Here is a 22,500-nt window from a genome sequence, read left to right on the forward strand (position 1 = left end):
TGGAGACCCTCTTTCTCCTTATCTCTTTGTGATCGCAGCTGAAGTACTAGCAATTGCAGTTCGACAAAATAAAGAAATAAAAGGTATCCGGATGGGTAAGGAGGAGACAAAAGTACTTCAATACGCCGATGACACGACAGCAGTCCTCTCTGACATCAACTCAGCCCGCGCGCTTTTTAAACTCCTTGACGATTTTCAGAAGCTATCGATATCAGGCCTAAGAGTATACCCTATCAAAACAGAAGGAATGTGGATTGGCTCCTCGAGACAAAATAAAACCAAACCACTAGGTATCAAATGGCCAGACGAACCAATCAAAGCGCAGGGCGTACATTACTGAAAAATTAGACAGCATTAAGATACTTGTTAACATTTGGTCTTCAAGGGGTCTTTCCATCTATGGGAAGGTGACCGTTATAAAGTCTCTAATTATTCCTAAGTTTGTTTACATTGCGTCACTTCTACCCACCCCTAAGGATGCTATTAAAGAATTAAACCAGCTGTTATTTAAATTTCTATGGAAAGGTGTGGATAAAACAACTCGCTTGTCTGTAATAAATGAATATGAAAAAGGCGGCTTAAAAAATGATTGATTTAGAGGCAATGATCAAATCCTTAAGACTAGCGTGGTTAAAAAGAATATTCAGTGTAAACGATGATGCGTGGAAAGATTATATACGTCATCAGCTTAAGCGTTTCGGGGGTCTTTTCTTATTTCACTGTAACTACAATGTAAAAGATAATAATAATAATAATAATAATAATAATAATAATAATAAATTATTGCTTATATAGCGCTATTTACAATTACAAGATCAATAGCGCTTTACATAATAAGATCTATAAAATAATAATCTATAATAAGATCTATAAAATCAAACAAATTCTCTCGCAGTTTTATGCTTAGATGCTCCAATGGTGGGCAGAATTTCGAGACGAGTTTTCCACAGAAAAGGATTGGCAGGGCATAATATGGAATAATAAAGATATTCGCATAAACAATGCACCTGTATTTTATAAGACATTTTTCGAGTCTGGTATTATTTGCGTAAATGACCTACTTTTTGATTTGAATAACTTAAACTCGTATAATATAATTTCTAAGCATGTTGGTAAAGTTAACTTTTTAACTTGGGCAGGTCTTCGCCATGCTATACCTTCTCATTTAAAAATGTGTAATTACACTTTTATGACAAGCCCCCCTACATTAGCGATTAATGACAAGGCTTTTAATGTCTTAAAAAAGAAGTCAAAGGATTATTACTCGCTGTTGCTGAGCACAAGAGCACAATTTCCTAGCATGGGACAAACTCTAAAACATGAATTTGACCTAACCGGTGACGAACTACAGAAAGCATATATTCTATCACATTCTGTTTGCTGTGAACCATATATTAGAGCCTTTCAGTACAAGGTCCTTACCTCTATATTATATACTAATACCAAATTATACAAGATAGGATTTGCTACAGACGACAACTGTTCCTTTTGTAAGTCTCATCCCGAAACCCTCAGCCACTTCTTTTTCAACTGTTTATACTCGCACACTTTTTGGAAAGAGTTCATTCTATCTCAAAAGAGCCTGTTTCCCTTACTTACTTTAAAAGATGTCATAATAGGCATTGTAGATTCAAAACGCCCCTTGCTAAATTATATGTTACTGATAGCTAAGTTATACCTGTGGGACTGCAGAAGGACAAGCATATTACAAGAAATAATTGGCCTAAAGCGTAAGATTAAAAATAAGTTTGAAATTGAAAAATACGTTAATATTAAAAATAATACCTTAAACGTAAATGGACAATTAACTGTAATTTGTTTCTTAATATATAATATTTCTTTCTTGTAGGAATCATATTGTGTCATGGTTTAGGAAGTGATTGTAATTTGATTAGTAGGATTGTAATGTGATTAGGCATTGTGTAAGTAAAAGAAAAAGGAAACACTATATAACTAATTAAGGTATGTATTGTGTTTGTTATTAGTAATTTGATCGCTTATGTATTGTATCTGTTATAAATAAATAAATTTTTAAAAAAATGAAAAAAAAAAATCCTTCGATACTGTTTCGCGACAAGGTCTATGGCAGATACTCTAGAAATATGGTTGCACAGAGAAGTTTGTCATCCTGATCGAGGCACTCCATACAGGTATGCAAGCAAACGTGACAATGAGTGGTTCAGTATCTAATGACTTTTCAGTAAGCAACGGGGTAAAACAAGGGTGTATGCTGGCAACTACATTCTTCTCGCTATATCTGGCAGCCATGCTTGAGGTGGCCTTCAAAGAAATTTCAGAAGGTGTATACATTCAAACAAGGAAAGAAGCAGACTTGTTTAATGTGGCACAGTTTAAAGCCAAGAGTAAGACATCGATAAAGATAGTAAGATAAATGCTCTTTGCCGACGACAGTGCTCTAGTTGAACATAGTGTGGAAGATATGCAATCTTCAGTGGAGAAATTCGCAAGAGGAGCTAGTCAATTCAGCCTCCAAATCAACATCAAGAAGACAGAGTGCCTTTATCAACCACCAAAGTTCCAATCATCAACATCATTACCAGAAGAGATCGGCATTGGTACAGAGCCACTAGTCAAGTGCAAGACCTTCAAGTACTTGGGGAGTACTCTATCGGAGAATTCCAGGCTGGAGGATGAACTATCTCTCAGAATGAGAAAAGCGAGTGCTGTGTTTGGTAAATTGAGGAAGAGACTGTGGAACAATCGACATGTGTCTATCCGTGTGAAATGCAAAGTGTACAGAGCGACAGTACTGGCTACCATTAATGGAGGACATGCTAAAACGGATGAACATGAGTTGGCTCGGACATGTTGAGAGGATGGATCGTTAGCGTCTCCCTCGGCAGTTACTCTACTCACAGTTATACGAGGGCAAACGCAATCAGGATAAGCCAATGCTCAGATTTAAAGACACTGTAAAAAGAAACTTGGAGAGGTTGGACATAGACCGGAGTTTCTGGGAGCAGAAGGCTAAGGACAGAGCTGTGTGGAGGAATCTGATCAGACCTAAATAAAACAGCCATTGTCGCCCACGACAATGACTAAAAATAAACCATTATTTTAAAAAAGGGCATTGTAACTGCCTCACAACAAGATTATATGTTAATTTCAATATTTATTCATACTTTTTGTTAAAGAGAGTTTGAAATCAGTCATGTTCTATTTATTGGAATGACGACCTGCAAAAAACCCACCAGACCATGGCTATCCATGGGGTTGGGGACGTATCTCAGGTCTTTCGTGCAAAATACTGAATGTGCTGGTTTCTTTTGTATATTAATGCCCAATATTCTCCTTATAAAGCTGCTGACAAACAGGTCGACTGAGTAGCATCAAAGCTCAGTTGGTAGAGCATCGCACTGGCATCGCAGAGGTCATGGGTTCAGGGGTTTCAATAAATTTTGGCACAAGTGGGTAGTTTAGTATAACAGGTGGGTATTATTTTTTGGCTGCTAACCTTTCTCCACATTGCTTGGTTCCAGTGAAAAGAACATCCTGAAATGTGTACTCCGGGCAGAACTTCTCTAGCCGCGGGCCAGATTGCTGGCTCGAAGTCAAGGACGATCTTTTGAACGGATGGCTCTCGTGGAAGTTTGACAAAATTGCTCTCAACACCTGTACTATGGTGCAAATTCTTTTCATTTTCATCGGAAAAACGGTCAAGTTGCTGTAATATTAGTTTTAGTGTTTCCCTACAGAAGTATATATTGAATAACTTACATTCTTGTAGTCCTTCTTTTTGCGAGACGACATCAATACATATACAAGGGGCACTTGTTTGGCAGCATCACCGGACCTGACGAATGCATTCACTGTCAACAGTTGGGTAAATGGCTGGCGGACGACTTTGAATGTTCCGTCGATGTACCATGTTTTAGCTTTTGAAAGAAGTTCGAGCTGCCCTGCAACCGCAAATACCAGATGTTGCTGGTTCCTTGCTTCGACGTCTGCTTGTAGGAAGTCGTCGGGCAGGTGAGTCTCATCCAGGACGAAATATAGGTCGACTCAATCTTCAGGCCTATGACGTTATCGCAGTCTGCTTGCCCGTCTGCCGATGTAACTGGGTTTGGGGAGGGCATCACAAGGCGCGGAGTTGTGTTCGTGTAAGAGCACCTGTAAATGACATGTAAAGAAAGAACACACAACGTAAGATTCATCTTCCGAATTTTAAATAGGTTATTTGTTTGGCATACTCACCTCTTCGATGACTGCAAAGGCCGGCCTGAAAACAACCTGCAGCGCCTGCTCCTGCACAGCAGCGAGAATCTTGGTGGTTGTGGAACTGTTTTCCCCGTCACAAATTGTCCACTTCTTTCTTTCACAGTAGCTCTGCAGTAATTCCCGTTCGGGCGCACCGTACATTGCCAATAGGTGGTCTCTTTCCCGTGCTCCTTTACATTGTAGGCGAAGCCCCTTGAGTCAATCAGCTTCTTTTTTTCGATGGATGGTCCTATCATCTATTATTCGGTAGGTCAACTGCTTTGCTCTTCTTCTAATGCAGTTGGTAGGGGTACGAGGTCACCTGAAGTAAAAAAGGAGTAGTGTCTCAATAAACAACACCAATAAATACTTGTGTTACTTGTCGAAGAATGACTGCTTGGAATATTCTTTAGGTTAAGCCCTCCCCCGATCCCAAAAAAAAAATGAAAAATAGAACGACGACGGCTAATTTTTTTTTTTTTTTAATTTTTAAAGAAAGACAGAGTCTGCCATCAACTTCAGTCGATCTGTAAGAAAATGTAGAGGTTTACTGAAGTAATCAAGGTTTAACTGAGTAACTCTCGTTGATCGTTGATTGTTGTGATTCTTGTTCATCGCGCTGCAGATTATCAGGGGTGATTTCTAAAACAAGAGTACAAAAGCACACATCAGTATAAATTCCTCCGCACCAACTCATCTAGGTGGAAATGTTCTAGTTAACGTTAAATAAGCTTCTTACGGTCGAGCATTCTACAACTGTACTGATATATACTGATGGGGGAAGCACCCGTGGAGGAGGTAAGGTTTTAAAACTAGCTTAGCTGGTTGAGTTTACTACTGAATTACTCATGAATTACTCATGGGTGGAGAAGGAGGAAAGTTTAAGTTTGATACTCTCCAGAGTTAAGTTTTATACTCACCGAAGTTTAATACTCACCGGAGAAATTATCCATTGCCTGGCTGATGTTGCTAGGAGGCGGATACTCTGAAGAAAGATCTGCAAAGCAAAAATAAAACCTCATTTTTATCGTTAACTCGTTTAAGGGAAAACGTTCAAGATAAGACTGGACCTTGGAAAGGTTAAGTTCTTGTTTCAGAATAAGGGACAAACAGTGGACTTAAACTTTTCTCACTTTGGGCGAACTCTATTCTTGTTGCTCTCAGTAGCGTGGTCCTGGTCACTTAGGTTCGATGACGCAACAGAACATGCAACGCACAATCAATCTATTCTTCCTCTGATTACTGCCAAACGGTAGGTGGCTTGGCCGATACCAGTCCCGCAGATACGATGCTGCCAAAAGCCGCAATCACCGCACTGAACGGCTTGCTGGCGTGGTCGAATTTCATTTCCGCACTCGATACAGGGATAAAGGCTCATTGTGTAATTCTTTGGTGTACGCGTAACGATCTCGTGTTTCAGCTAGCTGATTATCTCAGAATGAGGTTGCTGATTTTACTTTACCCTCTTTATATATGGTTAACCGGATCAAAATTTTCATGCCACCGACTGAGGAAACAAGGAACAACTCGCGGTAATTTATGCCACGTCTGATCCTAAGGAGAATGATGCCAACACGCTTTGTTCGCGTGGTTAACAATAAACAACAAAAAACGCTGTAAAAGTTTTTTTTTTATGATAAATTAAACTAAGAGAACTTGATGTATTTTAGTGATATGTGTGAAAAATTCTTATAACTGAGAGTGTTCCGCTTATTATTTCTAGAATCTGTACTTTAGCATGAACAGTTCAGAACGTAGCAACGAACAACGCTGAAATGAACAGCGATATTTTGAGTCTTTGTTTATCTTCATATTTGCATAGGTTAGCGGACACAACATTTTACGATTTACTTAAGTTGTTGCTTTTCTTCAAATTTATACACTCGATAAAATTTTGGGAGACATGACTTAGGATTTCGGGCGACATGACTATGAATTTCGGGCAACATGACTCTGGTTCCGGGCTACTTGACTTCGGGTGCGATGAATTTCGGGCGACTTGATCGGTTACCTTACCGGTACTATCACAAAAACTTAGCACTGAGACTCACTTTGAAGAGGAGGAAATGGAAAATTGAGTTTAATTTTCTCTCGTGACAGGTTAAGACAATAACAACTACAGAGTTTTGTCAAGGACAAACCATGCGCTGGGTACCCTGGGTTCCAGAGGTTATTTTCTCGCTATGAAAAGAGCGAGTCACGAAGCGGCGAGAAAAACCTCTGGTACAGGCCGTTAAAAACCTCACTTCCATGCAAACCAACTTATTTTGATTGACTTCCAGAGTAAGAGTTTATTTTAGAAACTTGGGCAAACCGGTTTTATCCACGTGATAAAAATATTTGTGCAATGTTTACGAGTCACTCTACTGGGAAATTCTCACAGTGGAGTGAATTAATCGTTGTCACTGTCACGTAACAAAAAAATAAAATCGAAACTGTTTAATGAAATAAGCCGAAAACTTGGAATGTTGTAAGAGACAAATTCATAAGTCGCCTCACCAGTACTCAAGTCTGTGCGATACATCGTTTTTGAGTTTTTTTGTCGAAGCGTTTCACGCTTGTTACAAATGCAAACGTGCATTCAAGTCCTAGAATTAGAACTGAAAAAAATTAAAGAACTTTACGAGTCCCTGGAGCAGTTTCAATTTGACTCGAGGCATTGAGGTGTAAAGATGTCAGAAGCTCAGTCACACCTTCGTCAAATTCCCAAACAAAATCAGAGTGCTTGTTCGATTACGCCCCCTCAGGAGGCCACCAACAGCAAACATTCATCCAGCGTCAATGAGACGAATTAACCTCAATCTGCCAGCCATGAATTTGTGATTATCGTGTCGCTATCGCTACTGTACCGTTCATAGTCTTCTTTTATTACTCCAGTGAAAAACCGGTTTGATCGTCCCCCTCGACTTAACCAATGGCAATCCTTATAAAAAACGGTTTGTCGATCGACCAATGAAATCTCCAGTGTCAAAGATTGACTCTGGAAGTGGAAAGCGCAACGTAATTGGGGCGGCATGTTCAGAAAGGTTAACAGCCTGTACCAGAGGTTTTTCTCGCCGCTTCGTGACTCGCTCTTTTCATGGTGAGAAAATAACCTCTGGAATCCAGGGTATGCGCTGGGTTGTGGGCTGGAGTTTCTTACCAGATGTCGTTGTTCAGGTGAGTTGATAGTTCTCCAAGCGACTTCTGTTGAGGATTTCTCATTCATTAGCCAAGTTGGGTCATTCGGACACAAACTAAAACATTGGACAAAAGGAATTAACAATAATCTAGCTTTAGGACAATAACCTGAAAAGAACGCCAATAACACAATGCTGTGCAGGAAAATAGATTTATATTTGACGTGCGGGTTACAGACGAAATGGAGAAGTGATGCTCGCACTTATCTAGACAATTTAAGCTATTGTCTCTCACTAGACTATTAAACCAAAATTCAAACCCAAAGTTCGATACGTTTGACGTTACTGTAGACCACTCATTAGTGAGTTTTGGCAAAAAACCACGGCTACGTCATGATTTTTTCGCTAAATTTGTTAATATCGCTAAATTTGTTATTTTCGTTATTTTTGTTATTTGTGGTGGCCACTTCCCTTGTCTGCCTTGAAGAAATGTTATTCTCGCTGCTGCCGTTTGCTTTGTTCGTGACTTTTGCGATGATTGTTATTTTCGTTATTTTTGTTATATTTTTGGGGGCCCCTTCCCTTGTTTGCCTTCACAGCAAAAAAAGCCGAGTAAATTGAACTCAAAATAGTGAGTAAATCGTTGCATCCATAGTGACTCAATATAGTGAGTAACCTGTAGCAGAGATGCTGAGTACTTTATACTAACGGAATGGAGTAAGTTTACTCAGGGTGAGTTAACTTACTCAGTTGTATGAGTCAGAGTACTCATACACTGAGTAACATTAACTCAAAATTCGAGGTAAAAGTACTCAAGAGAGATGCATCCATACTGACTCTTTATTTTGAGTAAACTGATTATCTACTCATAAATTGAGTAAGAAGTACTCTACATTTTGAGTAAAACACAAATTTACTCATACAATGAGTTTTAACTGTACTCAAGGTATTGAGTAAAAAAGATGAATACAAGTACCCTACATATTGAGTAAACCAAAATTACATTTCCAGCTGAATAAAAGTTCATCTGATTAAAAATCACCTCATTTACACCATAATTATATACATCATCTTTATACGTTCAAAATACTTTCATTGATTTTAGTCTTTAGTTAATCCATGACCAAATATGAATACAGCTTATTCCAAAATAGCCTCTTTCTATACATGTAGCTTAAAATTGAAAATAATATTGTCTTGAACGAGGCATCAAGGTCTAATTTGAATAAAAACAGAAGAATCTTAGTGGCGACCATACTTTGGTATAATAGGTGCTGGCACACCTCTCTTCATGGGTTAAATTAATCACTCTTAATGTTTTGTATCTATAAAATGCTCTTAAAGAAAGCTAAATTATGAAGAATTCACTTTCTTTCTATCCATTTTTCTTCTCATATACCTCAGTTTTGAAGGCCAACCTAAAAGTTCACTCAATATGAATTAAGTAAAATATTGAGTGTTGTGTTACTGGTCTTCCAGCAAGATATAGGAGGTCTATTTTTTTGTTTTCACTAATTTTAATTTCTTTGTTGTTTTTAATGATTTCTAATGTCTACAGCCCAATGACCTTGAAGTCAGTGCAACTTGCCACAAAGCTGCATGGTGTTTTTAAGGACACCAATTTTATGCCCAAATATGTACAAAAATAAGATTGAAACTGCATGTGCAGGAAAATGCATGAGCTACAGTATGTTACATCCAAATATGGAATTTTTAAACTCAAAAACCCTAGCTCTGAACCAGAGTTAAACCCTTCAAGATCATGAGCTTCTGCTTAGAGTTAAGTTGATATAATCTAATATTGTCCCATCCAAGCAAACATTCAAGGAGTTTTCAACCACTTTCAGCAGAATTTGTTCTCTTCAAGGGCTTTTGAAGAGCTCTTGAAATCTAAAGGAATTATATTTTTTGTAAGCTGTTGACAATGAACTCAGATGAAACATTATGGGTGTGTTCGATTGACCATATTCTGGAATAGGAATGCATGAAATAGAAGTTAGAAATCCTTCGTTTTTACGTAGATTCACATTAAATTATTAAACACTTGCTAAAATGCTATTTTAAACATATCTTTATTATCCTAGTTGCTTGAAAACGCCAAACATACCATTTTAAATCATCTCAGTACGTATTCTTAATCCGGGATAGGGTTAATCGAATGCACTCTACTCTGTAAGTCATGAAGGGAATTAACAAATGATATTATGGAAGAAGGCAACTTTCTCCCATCCTGGATTTGCAAAATGCACTTTTGCAGATACAAATAAAAATTATTTAAACCTGGAGGATAATTAAACATGAAAACATAGTATGTTGCCAAGAGGGCAAGGGTTGATTCCATCAGAGTTTTTTCGAAAGTACAAATAATCTGCTTGTCAGCAGCCAAGTGGACTTTTCCTGGAGACTGCAGGCTTCCACTGAACAGGAGAAAAGGAAAAGGTTTGTCCCGACTTTCAGCAGTCCTTATGGAATTTGATTCTTCCTGTTAAATTAAGAAATAATAAATTAGAAACTTAAATGCTGTGATCTAAAATTCTCATAAATGTTCACAAAGACTCAGAATACAGTGTCATGGAAATCCAAATATTATGAAAATAGGCCAGAATTACCCGCCCACTTTCGTTAACCATTTTGATGAACTTTCTTCCCCACAGGCTTAAGGTGTACTACAACAAATGCAACAATGGGGAAACACGTTTTCAAAATTTCTCTCTTTTCTTTGGCATTCGCAGAAAAACTTCCCACAAAGATAACTGTGGTGAAGTTCCCCCCTTTTCCAATGTCTTGTGTAACCTTCATTCTCAAGTCTCCTCCAAGAACTTTTCCACGATTATAGAGCCTTATAGAGCTCGGTTCTACCAAAACCTCTTAGTGAACTTGGTGGGCGGGGCTGAGACGTAAATTCCCACCCATTCCACATATCGGTTGTTTTCGTAGGAAGAGGCTTCATCACAGTGGATGATCATGTGAAAACAGCCATCATGATGGCTTATCATTGTGATTTTCATTTGAGTGTTATCATAAACCCATAAGAGTTGAAACGTGTAACGGCCCCTTGTGTGCTGGGAAACAAGCTTCTGAATATTCAATTTGCTAAGTACCATATTTGGAACAACAAGAGAGAAACATTCAACCAATCAGTTCGCAAGAACACCGTGACGCAATACCACCAATGTTCTCGCGCGAAATTAACTGGAGCGAGGGGTTTCTAAATATGGTACTTGGCACTGAATATTTGGAAGCTGTGAACGCACGTTACACGTTTCAAACCTTATGGGTTTCTGGTGTTATTTAACTGTTTGAGCCTGATCTGAATTGCATTTGTTACATACCTATAATATAATGGATTTCATTATAACTCTGGGTTTGTTGTATTGGGGTTGTGTTCTGTAGATTTCAATACAAGTTTCACCAGGCTTAAGAACATGGTACCTGTAGTTGAATGTTACATGTATACTACCTTTGATAAAGGGGTTCATTAGGGACCTTTAGATCGGAGGACAAGGACTACCTACTATAAGTACAAGTTTTCTGTTGTGAGCATGCGCACTTTGAAAAATGTCGGCCTCCAAACCTTATGCGCAAGCCCAGGACAGAAAAGTCGCATAGTAGTTCTCATCCCAGATCTTATGGTCCCTATTATACTGGGGTTTGACAATATTTTCAAACCTTATACATGTAATCCTATCACCCTTTTCACATCCCAATCATTTCAGAATAAGTTTTATACTCACAGAAATGAATTCCACAAAATCTTTGTGGCTGCATACCCCAGATTTTGCTTGCAAAAGAAGTGGCAACACTGCCATGGCAACCTCAGCCTTTTCATCTGGAAAAACAATCAATACTTGTGGTAAGATCATCTCATGATAATGGAGGACTGTAATGTTGGTTCACTGCAACAATTTGGTGCAGCAAATTTCTTGATCTATAATAGAGATCCTCCAAAAAACAATTTTGGCAAATTGCTGTCATTTTCAGAGCAAACAAAGATTGATTGCTGTACCTGCTACCTGTACATGTACATACATGTATAGCATAGTTTTTCGGTTATAAGGTGCAGCATTTTTTTCTCAAAGAAATTACGTATTCATAAACCCATGCCCTTTATTTTGTGATTTTTTCTATCAGCTGTAATTGTATACATGACCCCAAGTCTGGTACTGCACTGTACATGGGCTGAGCATAATGTAGTAGTTGTACATTAAGTAATAATAATGTTCATGTACCTGCAGAGGGTTCCATATCAGCATCATCCCCAAATTCATCTTTTAACATAGCAAGCCACTGCTCCATTTCTCCTGAGGCTTTCCCTTTTTTTTGTTTGGCCATATGAATTATTCCATCTGATACTTGATCAAAGTTGGCCTTAAAGGTCCCCAAAATGCTTGTTTCCAAGCCCAGTATTCTTTCAAATTCAGCTAGAATCTGGCAAGGTAATAATGGACTAGTAAGAGATTCCTACAAGATCATACTTGGTCAGAGCGTAGCAGCAAGGGTAAATATGTTGAAAATTGGTTGACAAGGGAATGAGTAACACAAAATACATGTAACATGACAGGAATGATAAAAAATGTCAATTTTTGTTTAGATGGACATACAATATAAATCAGGGAAGTGCACACATTCATGTCAAAATGTTAGATGGCTGCTCAACCAAAATTATTTCTGGTGATTCCAAACCTACATATACATGTGGATCACTATTAGTCATTATCCTAGTGATATACATACATGTATGTAGATGTAGCAGCCTCTTTTCAATGACAGTGTCCGTTGACAATTTTGGGGAAAAAGTTCATTAGAATAAATAATAATAATAAATAATGATAATAATAATAATAATAATAATAATTATAATAATAATAATAATAATAGAAACATCCACATAAAATGTTGTATATAATATTTGATATCATTATCATTATCCTATATATATATATATACTAGGATAATGATAATGATATCAAATATACAACATTTTATGTGGATGTTTCTATTATTATTATTATTATTATTATTATTATTATTTATTATTATTATTATTTATTATTATTATTGATTCTAATGAACTTGCACATGTACATGCACATATTGCTCATTTTGTCTTCTGTAGATTACAAGGAATAAAACCAAGCCACAAACCAAACTTCAAGTTCAGCTGTAAGTCAGCACAATAAAATCCACCCACAAAAAATCAACAAGTTACACTGTAAACATAACAATTAAGTAGACACACTACCTGAGAGAAATCAAATAAGGATGGATATTCAGCCTTAAGCTCAGTGATCTCAATTTGCTTGTTCATCTGGCGTCTCCTGTCAGGGAATGTCAACATCATGCGATGTTCAACCTTCTCCATGTCTGGATTTCTCCTCCGCCATTCTGTTTCAAGAGCCTCTTTGTGCTTTTTCATAGAGGCTTCATCCTCCCCTTCTGGGTAGGGTGGCTCCCAATTCAAGGCCCCACGCCTTAACTTTGCAGAAACAAATTTTCCTTTTACTGCTGCACTTGTTTTGCTTTTCTTTCGCAGAATAACTGCAGGATCATCTACTAGGTGTTTCCTTTCATTTCTGAACTTTTCGTAAAGTTGAGCAAACCAAGAATCCTGAATATAAACAAACGTTGCAAATTACACATTTAGTTAGAACTGAAAGGGAGTTTACATTATTTTGTAATATTGAAATACTACAAGGTCAGCTGAGCCACATTTAAATGTACATGTACCTACAAAGGAAAATATGTGTACACGCATGGATATGCTACAATATTAACTCAACTTACATATCCTGTTCCAACAGATTTGTCTTTTAGGGCAGGGTATGTCCTTACAATTAGCTCTGAAACACCTGTAAGCTGGTCTCTTGTAGGATATCTACATCAGTCAAATGAATATAAATTCAAATTGAAATGAACACAAACTAAATCCTTGTATAAGTAGTAACAGTACCGGTGGTACTAATAAAGAGATATTGTTATCTCCCATTAGAGAGCTTAAGCATGCGTTGTTTTTGTCAACACAGACGGCGACCAAGTCATCAATAAAAACACCGCTCCTTGTGCTTAAGCTCTCTAATTTTAACCCATTAACACCTCAAATGCCCTAGGACACCCCCTGTTGACGAGTAAAATTGTCTGGCGCAAGATAGAGTAAAAAGTCTCACACCCAGGGGCCAATGGATTAACGAGGGGACTGCTTAACAAATTGACATCTCAAAATTAATGCCCTTTAAAGCTGAAAAAAGGAGATATAACTTTCAGAAGACAGTGACAATATTTGTCACGGTGTGCCTTAGAATTGTTGGAGTGCATATCCTGACATATGATTGGTCCACAAAGAATAGGGGCATTCTGATTTGCTTCCTGTGCATTCCACTTATACAATGATAAAGATTAAATATTTAAGTTTTTACCCAGTCACTCATTGGGTGCCCCAGGACGCCCCCAGTTAAACAAGTCAAGTAAAATTGTTTGGTGTTAGACAGAGTAAAATCTGTTAAGTCTCTCTCCAATGAGTAAATGGGTTAACTGGATAATTGTGTTTTTGCAAAATTGTGAAATGGGCAGGGTTAGCCTTTTCTACAATAGAGACCTTTAGATCTGAGTATGAGTAAGGGATTGAGTACAAGGACTTTCAAATTTAAAGCAGTCACTTTCCCACTCTTCCTTACTGTTTATACTGACATTGAAGGAGACTGAACAAAAGAGATGGGTGCAAAAAGTGATTATCTGGAGCACTTTAACTAGATTTGAAACTTTTATCCACACTCCTATTTAAAGGACCCTAATTTGGTAGTTATTAACAGAAGAGAAATATATATAAAAAAAGTTGTTTCTTACAGAGTATAAAGTGAAAAATGGTCGTAAAGGCTTCTAATGAAAGACATGCGCTGCTTGTTGGTTAGTTTTTCTCCATCGCTTAACACTCTTGCAACATCAGGTCGAAGATTTCTGGGCAAAACAAGAGTGGTAGGCCATGGCTTTTTTGCATTCAGAGTCACATCTCCTTTAGACTGCAATGGACTGACTGCTGGGCGCTTCCTTTGAAGAAAGCGGCATCACTCATGGATTAATACGTAATTATACACACACATGTATGTATGTATGTATGTATGTATGTGAACTACTTTTGGATTATAGTAAAAAATCAAGATTTTGAAGGTATAATGGTGAGGGCTTCACAATAACAAAATTAATTAAATAGAATGCATGAATGAGGAGGTATGAGCTTCCACGTCTACTGGCTTGACAGCGCAGCGACAGTGACTACAGTGTGTGCTATCCAAGGTTACAAAGTAAAATGGTGACATCGAGTTATGGATTGTATACCTCAGGTATATACTACCCAAGAGGTTACAAAGTGAAATGATGATTCTACACCTCAGGTATATACTACCCAAGAGGTTACAAAGTGAAATGATGATTGTATACCTCAGGTATATGCTACCCAAGAGGTTACAAAGTGAAATGATGATTGTATACCTCAGGTATATGCTACCCAAGAGGTTACAAAGTGAAATGATGATTGTATACCTCAGGTATATACTACCCAAGAGGTTACAAAGTGAAATGATGATTGTATACCTCAGGTATATACTACCCAAGAGGTTACAAAGTGAAATGATGATTGTATACCTCAGGTATATACTACCCAAGAGGTTACAAAGTGAAATGATGATTGTATACCTCAGGTATATACTACCCAAGAGGTTACAAAGTGAAATGATGATTATATACCTCAGGTATATACTACCCAAGAGGTTACAAAGTGAAATTATGATTGTATACCTCAGGTATATACTACCCAAGAGGTTACAAAGTGAAATGATGATTGTATACCTCAGGTATATACTACCCAAGAGGTTACAAAGTGAAATGATGATTGTATACCTCAGGTATATACTACCCAAGAGGTTACAAAGTGAAATGGTGATTGTATACCTCAGGTATATGCTACCCAAGAGGTTACTAAGTGAATTGTTGACTGTATACCTCAGGTATATGCTACCCAAGAGACATGTTACTGTACATGAGGGTAAAGTAGATTATTTAAAGAACCTCCAAAGCATCAGTTACATGTATAATGATGACAAACACGACTGTACCTTAAGCTTGTTTGCTTATCACTTTCCTTGTCAGAGGGGCCAGCTTGGGCCAGGGTCTGACTCTCTAGCACAGTTTCAACAACATCTCCACCAGCTGGTGGGCAGTTTTTTCGAAGCTTCTCAAGTACATTGAGAAACTTCATCCGGTGGCCAATTACTGGTATGAGCTGCTCTACGGCTCTCTCGGTAAGACATAAAGAGCCTCTCCATCGATGGCATTCTCTGTTAAGTAATCATAACAATAACAACAACTTAAAAATAAGAATAACATTATGTTGTGGTGTAATTGCTTACAAACATAATTCTTTTGAGAAAATTGTGCTGAAAGCGGCAGGTTATTTCTAACAATCAATATATCAACAGTTGAACCTGTATTAAATTAAACTGCCACCACTTGGGAATGATTAATTGAGTGCTGAATACTGCTTGACTTTTTTAAATGAGTAATAATTACTTGTTGGAACTATGACATGGGTTATTCCAGAAACCCCTCTTCCCCCAGCCCTTACAGATAGCAAGACTTTTATTAACCCCCACCCTCCCTCCCAGCCCGGATTTCCGTACTCGAAGTCACCCGCACGTACCTCATTTTCCCACGCGGTAAATGCAACGTTTAATAACGTAGAAATTTGCATTCTCCGGATTCCTTTTTCTATAATTTTTAAATCTTGAGGAATATTGACATTTTTACACGTAAATCCGTTGCGTGCTAGGTCGGCCGCCTGTCTCATCTTTCCAGTTGTTGGTTGCCCGTTTATCGAGCTTCCTCTCCATAACGAACTACAAATACGAAAGTAAACTAAAAACGTACGAGCTAAGAACTAATGATCTGAAAGATCACTTAATTTCCAAAGGAAAAGCAAGTTAATTCGTTGGCCTGTGCTGAATTCCCCCCAAAACGCACGCTTATGCAAATAACAAGCCCGATGTTTTTCAGTTAACCGATGATTTACGTTCTGCATAACATCCACAAGACGAAAACTGGCTTCTTTGTTTACGTTGGCACCGGTATTTGACTGATTTGAATGTAATATCTACATACAATGAATTCGGTCAACGGGTCAAGTACACGATACTAAGTATCATTGTCTGTGATTACTTACCGTGAAATTTCGAGGCATACTCTTCAAAATCGTGCTCAACGAGCCATGTCTTTACGTCCTCAGCTGTTTTCATTGCCATGATTTTCAATTTAAAGGAAAAATAATGCAGTTAACACCACAAAATCGAAAAACCCACGAGCGAGAACGAGCGAGAGGAATCCGATGCGGAGCTTAGTATTTATACGTTATTTTTGCGCGCGCATTTTTAAATCAGTGATTGGTTCGCCGACGTCACATGAGATACGTAAGGGTTCAAGAGGGTTCAAGGGTTCAAAACTTCGCAATAAACACAAAGCGTGTACGTCACCAATCTCCCGCCACGGCGCGAAAAATAAACAGCACAATGGCGTTCCGATGTTGTTACTGTGCTAGCTTCGCCGGTAATACCTTTAAGAAGCTCCTTAGTCATATAAAGTTTATTCACAGTCACGAGCCAAACTTCACGATAACATGTGGCGATTGTGGCCAATCATTTAAGAAATTTAACTCATTTAAATCACATATTCAGCGAAAACACACCTGGAATAATCTTGTTGATAGACCACAAAATGATGAAGACGTCGACATAGAAGAGGACAATGGCACTCTCGACGTAAATTCAAGCGATGATGAGGTCCATGCAGAGGAGTATAACAAAGAAGAGGGGCCGAACAACATGTTAGATAAAATGACCAGATTTTTAGCTTTGTTTCTTTTAAAAACCAAAGAAGAAAATCAGCTAAGCCAGCGTGGAATCGATGCAATTCTTGACAGCACAGGGGATGTGGTGGAAAGTACTTTGGAGCATCTGAGGGAGGGAATCACCTCATGCTTGGAAAGAAACGGCCTAGAAATTGCAGATATTGAAGGTTTGAGTGGTGTTCTTGAACAGCCAAACTTCTTTACTCAGGCCAGGCAACCCTTGATGAATGAATATCAACAAGTTCAATACTTTAAAAATAACTTCAACTATGTGGTAAGTTTAGCAAGACAAGGCTTATTTAATTTGCTATTAAAATTGACCTGTTGCTAATAATATCTGTCATTTTGCTTTCTGCATAGAAGAACAACCTAGAGTTGTTAGTACATGTACATGCAATATTTGAAAAAGAGAGTACTTCAGCTGAGTACTTGACAATGACGTTTAACACCAAAGTGAAGATTTCATCTGAATTGACTCATTTGGTCATTTTTCCATTCCTTCAGGAATATTTTTTATATATTCCTCTTTTCTTATCATATCAATGTGAGTAAAAGGTCTGATGGGCCATTTCCAAGATGCAAAAACACTTTCTTTCAAAGGGACAACAAGTGAAAAACCTCTCTGAATGACAATAAACAATTATTAGATGAGGTTGAGCATGATATCATGAATTATGAAAACCGAGGTCTGTGTTATCTGCTGGAGCCGAAGGCTGAGGCAGATAACACAGACACGAGGTTTTGATAATTCATGATATCATGCGAAAACCGAATTCAATAATTGTTTCATTATACATTTTTCACATAATTCATCCTCAGAAACAGAAGCGAAGCATTCAGGCATTTTGTTTCTGAGGAGAACACTCCAAGGGGCTTAGTAACCAGGCAGACGTTGAACTTGCCATGATAAATGTTATATCTGCAGCAGATATTACATTTATCATGTCAAGTTCACAAGCTATTGTGAATTGATTGAATACTCTCGACCAATCAGATTTTTCATAGTGAGTCTGATGTATAATAATGTTTTGTATGAATATGAAAATGGAAACTTTTTTCATATCAAAGGCTGATAGTGCGGCATTGTTTTCAAATAGAGTTTTACAGCTAGGGCAACTGGGAGATACTATTTACTTTCAACAGGAGCCTGAGGAAATAATATTGAGTCAGCGGGCAGAGTATCGAATGGTCAGGGGGCGACAAAAACTGAGGCTTGTAAAAGAACCTTTCACTACATTCCCATACTGAAAACACTCCAAGGTTTGCTCAGTCATCCAGACATCCTTTCTGAGGTATGTGAGATGTTGTCCTCTGCAATTAAATTTTGTGAACAGTAGTTATTCTTGAATTGCCGTATACCAACAGGGTTTCCGGATTATTTTAGAAATGGATCTGTTGTTTGTCAGTGAAGGAAAAAGATTTAATTTCTAAAGGAATGATTGTATCATGCCCACTGTGTTAAGGTACAAAATCCTCACACAAGTACTGATGACTACTTGAGAGACTATTGTGATGGTGAAGACTTCAAGTCCCATGGACTTTTTGGGCATGATCCTCATGCACTTGTCTTACACTGTTACTATGATGACTTTCAAGTCACCAATCCACTTGGATCAAAGACCAAAAAACACAAAATAGGTAAATTACAGAAATGTACAATGTAAATAAGTATAACAGTTGATACAGTTTGTAAACTGTTTTTCAAGTAATATACCAGTACTTTGTGCCTTATTATTAACAAAAATGATAGCTGTCAGTGAATAATGTAGAAACCAAGGCGTAATGTGTCTTTCAAATGTGATTTCAGACACCACCACTCACAATTAGCCTGTGGTACCCATGGGTGTATAATTTGATACTTGTGTTCTTATAATATTATTTTTTTTTTGCCAAAAAATATTGAACTACGAGTTCTTACGTGTAAATACATGTACCAGCAACGGAATGCATGGACCTTTTTTTATTTTGCCCACAGTGTGTTTTATATATCTTTAGGAGCATTTTACTTCATTCTTGGGAATTTAAGTCCACAATACCGTTCAGTTATCAACATGGTTCAACTTGTAGCCCTGTGTAAAACATCTCTGATAAGCACTTATGGAATGAACAGAATTCTGCAACCCTTTATGCGGGACTTAAGCTTTCTTGAATCAGTAAGTACATGCAATAATAATATACATGTATTTGTAAATTTGTGCTTCTAAGCTAAGGGTTTGGAATTATTCATAGTTATGCATGGGAATCAAGGGACTGTGACAAATGAGACCAGGATCAATGATATTGCTGTAATGATTACTTTTCCTTCCATGTGTTTGTGTAAAATTACTTTCTTGCACAATTGAAAGTTGAATTCAACATCACACTTATGTGCTTGTATTGTAAGTGAACATTTATAGCATCCAGAACTTTTGGTGGACACTTTTTTGTGGACAGTTCAGAAAAACCAGAAGTACATATAGATTGACAGAAGTAAAACAGGTACACTGCAATCCTGGATTGCTTAATTAATATACACATTTTACTGCACTTGGTGCCAGCTGCCTATTATAATGTTCAGTGACATGTATAACTGGTTAAGTGATTGTTTTCTGTAAACCTCTTAATTAGTGAGGAAGGGACAAGCAACACCAGGTTTGGAAGGATTCTAACTACTACTGTGATGTACAGTGATGTACTATAGTCATTTTTATCTTAATTTACATGGCATTTCTGTTTGTTGTACTTGTTTTATTGTTTTGCAGGATTGTGGTGTGAATTTCCACTTGGAAGGTCAAGACAGGCTTTTTCGAGGCAGCATTGGCCCCTTCTCAGATGATAACCTGGGGGCTCATTCGATTGGCGGATTTGTTGAAAGTTTTACTTCCCTGAGAATTTGTAGAGTTTGCATGGCAACAAGTAATGATATCCAAACACAGGTATAAAGTGTTTAAAATTTTCCTCAGTAATCAAGGGGAATGTCATGCACAGAACCAGAATGTTGTTTTATGAATTTTTGTTGTTGTTGTTGTTTTATGCTTTGCTTGTTTTTGAAAATTAGGACAAAAAAAACATGGCAAAATTGAACGGAATTATAGTCCTGTACTTCACAATGCAAATTACTATGAAAACCACCAATACATGGAATGGGCCCGGTTTATTAATTGACTGCCCTGCCCACTTCAGTTAAACATTTTGATGAAAATCAATTCCTTACTCACAGTGTGAGCATTAGCCAGCTTTTGCTGTCAAGGTGTACTGGGACAGCCTCAACAATGGAAAAATCATGAGTCCCAGGGGAAAATGGATAAAATTATTCTTGTCCACAGCAAAGAGGTTGCAAGTCCAACCATGCACTCGCAATTACTTCGAGCGTAAGAATGGTTCCAAGGCCAGAAAAGTAGCATTTAACACAACACCTCCCAAGAATTTCAACCCTTTTATTAAGTGAGAATGGGTGGGCCAGAGACTAAGTAATTCGGGCCCAATGCACAGATCGGTGGTTCTCTTAGGAATCACAATTCTTCTTAATTTGATCAGTACAGTCACAAAGACTGATACTTATGATAAGAATAAATTAACTTCCTCAATCCTTGAAATACATGTGAGCATTATACCTTGGGTAGACTGTATTCGTGACACTGTGGGCGTTGTCAGAAATATCATTGTATATTTTAATTTTAATAATGTTTATAGAAACTGTAGCCTGCGAGTAGATAAGAACCCCCATGGGACTGGGGTCCCACCACAGAGAGAGAGAGCCTGCTCGCAGGCTATAGAAACTGAAATACATTCATTCATTTATTCAGTTTCTTTTTATGCATGATTGCAGTTCACAGAGAATCAGTTCCAACTGAGAACAAGAGCTGCCCATGACAGGCACTGTCAGTTAGTTCAGGCCGATCCAACCTTGGTTTCTGCCTATGGGGTCAAGAGAACATCCATCCTCAATCAGTCACGATACTTCCATGTAGTGGATGGACTTGACCATGATGTCATGCATGATCAGCTGGAAGGAGTGCTACCCCTTCAGATTAAACTCCTTTTGAGGAAATGTATCAGAGAAGAGGAATACTTCACACTTGAAACCCTAAATGACAGAATTGCAACATTTGATTATGGTTCACCGGAAATGAGCAATAAACCAAGTGCAATAAAGCAACAAGCATTATCAAATGACTCTGCATCTCTAAGTCAGACAGGTGTGTAATAATAATAATATATTATTATTGTAGCTGCCTCAGTATGGAATGCATAATGTATAACTTTTAGTTAATTACTGGCATAATTCTGATCAAAGAAAGCCAGCCAGTTAATACAGTGTATTAAACTCAGATATCATCATAACAAACCCTTAAAATTTTCAGTGTTCACTATAATTCCTTACAAACCTTTGTTTTGTGTGAGGTATCTTTCAGTATAAACAAGCCCACTCTCAAAACAACTGACGATACTTAATTTATTAGCAACAATTTATTTAAAATATTTATGATTTTTATTACATTCATTTTTGAGACAAACGTTTACTGTGTATCAAACCAGACACTCTTGTAAGTGGTACACGCAACTTTCATTTCATAATTTGGGTTCTCATTCAACTGTTAGTAGTAAATAATAAATACTAAACTACATGTATTTTTTTATTTGTTCACATTGTTAGCTGCTCAGATGTGGTGCCTAGCAAGAATGCTTCCCATTCTTGTTGGTGACTTGATTCCAGATGGTGATGAGAACTGGGAGAATTTCCTTTGCCTCCTTAGAATTGAAGAAATAGTATTTTCACCAGTGGCAAGCACTCGGTTGGCAGCTTACCTAGCAGTTCTTGTTGAGCAATACCTTGACGAATTCAAAGAGCTACATGATAGACCATTGATTCCAAAGCACCATAACATGGTCCATTACCCAAGACAAATTATCAGGTAATTCTTTTCAATCAACACTTTTCTTTTGATGTCTTAGCTTGGGTCATGGGCTGTGTAGCATAAGGGAAGAATATACATAGTCTGTGGTTGTGTGTGTGAAGATATTTGTGTTATCACCACACAGAGCTTAACTTCCCTTTATGTTTTAGAAGAGGACCACTTGTAAGGAACTGGGTGATGAGGTTTGAAGCGAAACACAATTATTTTAAAAAGCTGGTTGACAAGATAAATAACTTCAAGAACATCACCTACTCTTTGGCAAAGCGTCATCAGGCATTACAGGCATACTTGCTTCAAGCATCAGCTGGGAATTTCTTAAGAAACTCACTTGAAGTTGGACCAGGTATGACACTTTTGTTTGTTCGTTTGTTTGTTT

The 22,500-nt window shown here is 37.7% G+C and overlaps 4 protein-coding genes across 5 annotated transcripts in view; 3 read left to right on the forward strand and 1 right to left on the reverse strand.

The window, feature by feature from the left end:
* The first annotated feature begins 2,392 nt into the window (after positions 1-2,392).
* Positions 2,393-2,833, forward strand: LOC138046638 (uncharacterized). The gene has a single exon (XM_068893240.1). The coding sequence runs from the start codon at positions 2,393-2,395 to the stop codon at positions 2,831-2,833; it is 441 nt and encodes a 146-aa protein (XP_068749341.1).
* A 6,637-nt stretch (positions 2,834-9,470) lies between these two features.
* On the reverse strand, positions 9,471-16,700 carry LOC138044677 (sterile alpha motif domain-containing protein 3-like). 2 transcript variants are annotated; one of them, XM_068891130.1, is made up of 8 exons: positions 16,546-16,700; positions 15,443-15,664; positions 14,178-14,378; positions 13,122-13,212; positions 12,580-12,945; positions 11,567-11,765; positions 11,072-11,166; positions 9,471-9,819 (listed from the first exon to the last, which is right to left on the reverse strand). In XM_068891130.1, the coding sequence occupies exons 2-8, from the start codon at positions 15,583-15,585 to the stop codon at positions 9,472-9,474; spliced, it is 1,443 nt and encodes a 480-aa protein (XP_068747231.1). In that variant the 5' UTR covers positions 15,586-15,664; positions 16,546-16,700; the 3' UTR covers position 9,471. The 2 variants fall into 2 exon arrangements, with proteins under 2 accessions (XP_068747231.1, XP_068747230.1); XM_068891129.1 differs by lacking the exon at positions 16,546-16,700 and adding an exon at positions 16,027-16,075.
* Positions 16,701-16,839: 139 nt separating this feature from the next.
* On the forward strand, positions 16,840-18,596 carry LOC138044679 (uncharacterized). The gene is made up of 2 exons (XM_068891132.1): positions 16,840-17,500; positions 18,370-18,596. The coding sequence occupies exons 1-2, from the start codon at positions 16,889-16,891 to the stop codon at positions 18,472-18,474; spliced, it is 717 nt and encodes a 238-aa protein (XP_068747233.1). The 5' UTR covers positions 16,840-16,888; the 3' UTR covers positions 18,475-18,596.
* The window catches only part of LOC138044678 (uncharacterized), a 5,876-nt gene continuing 1,784 nt past the window's right edge, over positions 18,409-22,500 (forward strand). Inside the window, exons 1-7 of the mRNA XM_068891131.1 lie at positions 18,409-18,518; positions 18,690-18,864; positions 19,222-19,379; positions 19,968-20,141; positions 21,035-21,404; positions 21,863-22,121; positions 22,274-22,467. Of these exons, the coding sequence (XP_068747232.1) occupies positions 19,278-19,379; positions 19,968-20,141; positions 21,035-21,404; positions 21,863-22,121; positions 22,274-22,467 (1,099 nt within the window). The 5' untranslated portion in view covers positions 18,409-18,518; positions 18,690-18,864; positions 19,222-19,277. The remainder of the gene's footprint in view (positions 18,519-18,689; positions 18,865-19,221; positions 19,380-19,967; positions 20,142-21,034; positions 21,405-21,862; positions 22,122-22,273; positions 22,468-22,500) is intronic.

The sequence above is a fragment of the Montipora capricornis genome, chromosome 4 (assembly GCF_036669925.1).
Source record: "Montipora capricornis isolate CH-2021 chromosome 4, ASM3666992v2, whole genome shotgun sequence".
In the NCBI taxonomy this organism is placed as follows: Eukaryota; Metazoa; Cnidaria; class Anthozoa; order Scleractinia; family Acroporidae; genus Montipora; species Montipora capricornis.

Bases quoted from the DNA above. Each gene is read 5' to 3' on its own strand.
- LOC138044679 (XM_068891132.1), top strand. From the start codon at position 16,889: ATGGCGTTCCGATGTTGTTACTGTGCTAGCTTCGCCGGTAATACCTTT. The intron at 17,501-18,369 runs GTAAGTTTAGCA...TACTTTCAACAG, and splicing joins AAAATAACTTCAACTATGTG to GAGCCTGAGGAAATAATATT.
- LOC138046638 (XM_068893240.1), top strand. From the start codon at position 2,393: ATGCTCTTTGCCGACGACAGTGCTCTAGTTGAACATAGTGTGGAAGAT.
- LOC138044677 (XM_068891129.1), bottom strand. The intron at 11,766-12,579 runs GTAGTGTGTCTA...TTACCTTGCCAG, and splicing joins CCTTATTTGATTTCTCTCAG to ATTCTAGCTGAATTTGAAAG. The intron at 11,167-11,566 runs GTACATGAACAT...TTGTTTTTCCAG, and splicing joins TGATATGGAACCCTCTGCAG to ATGAAAAGGCTGAGGTTGCC.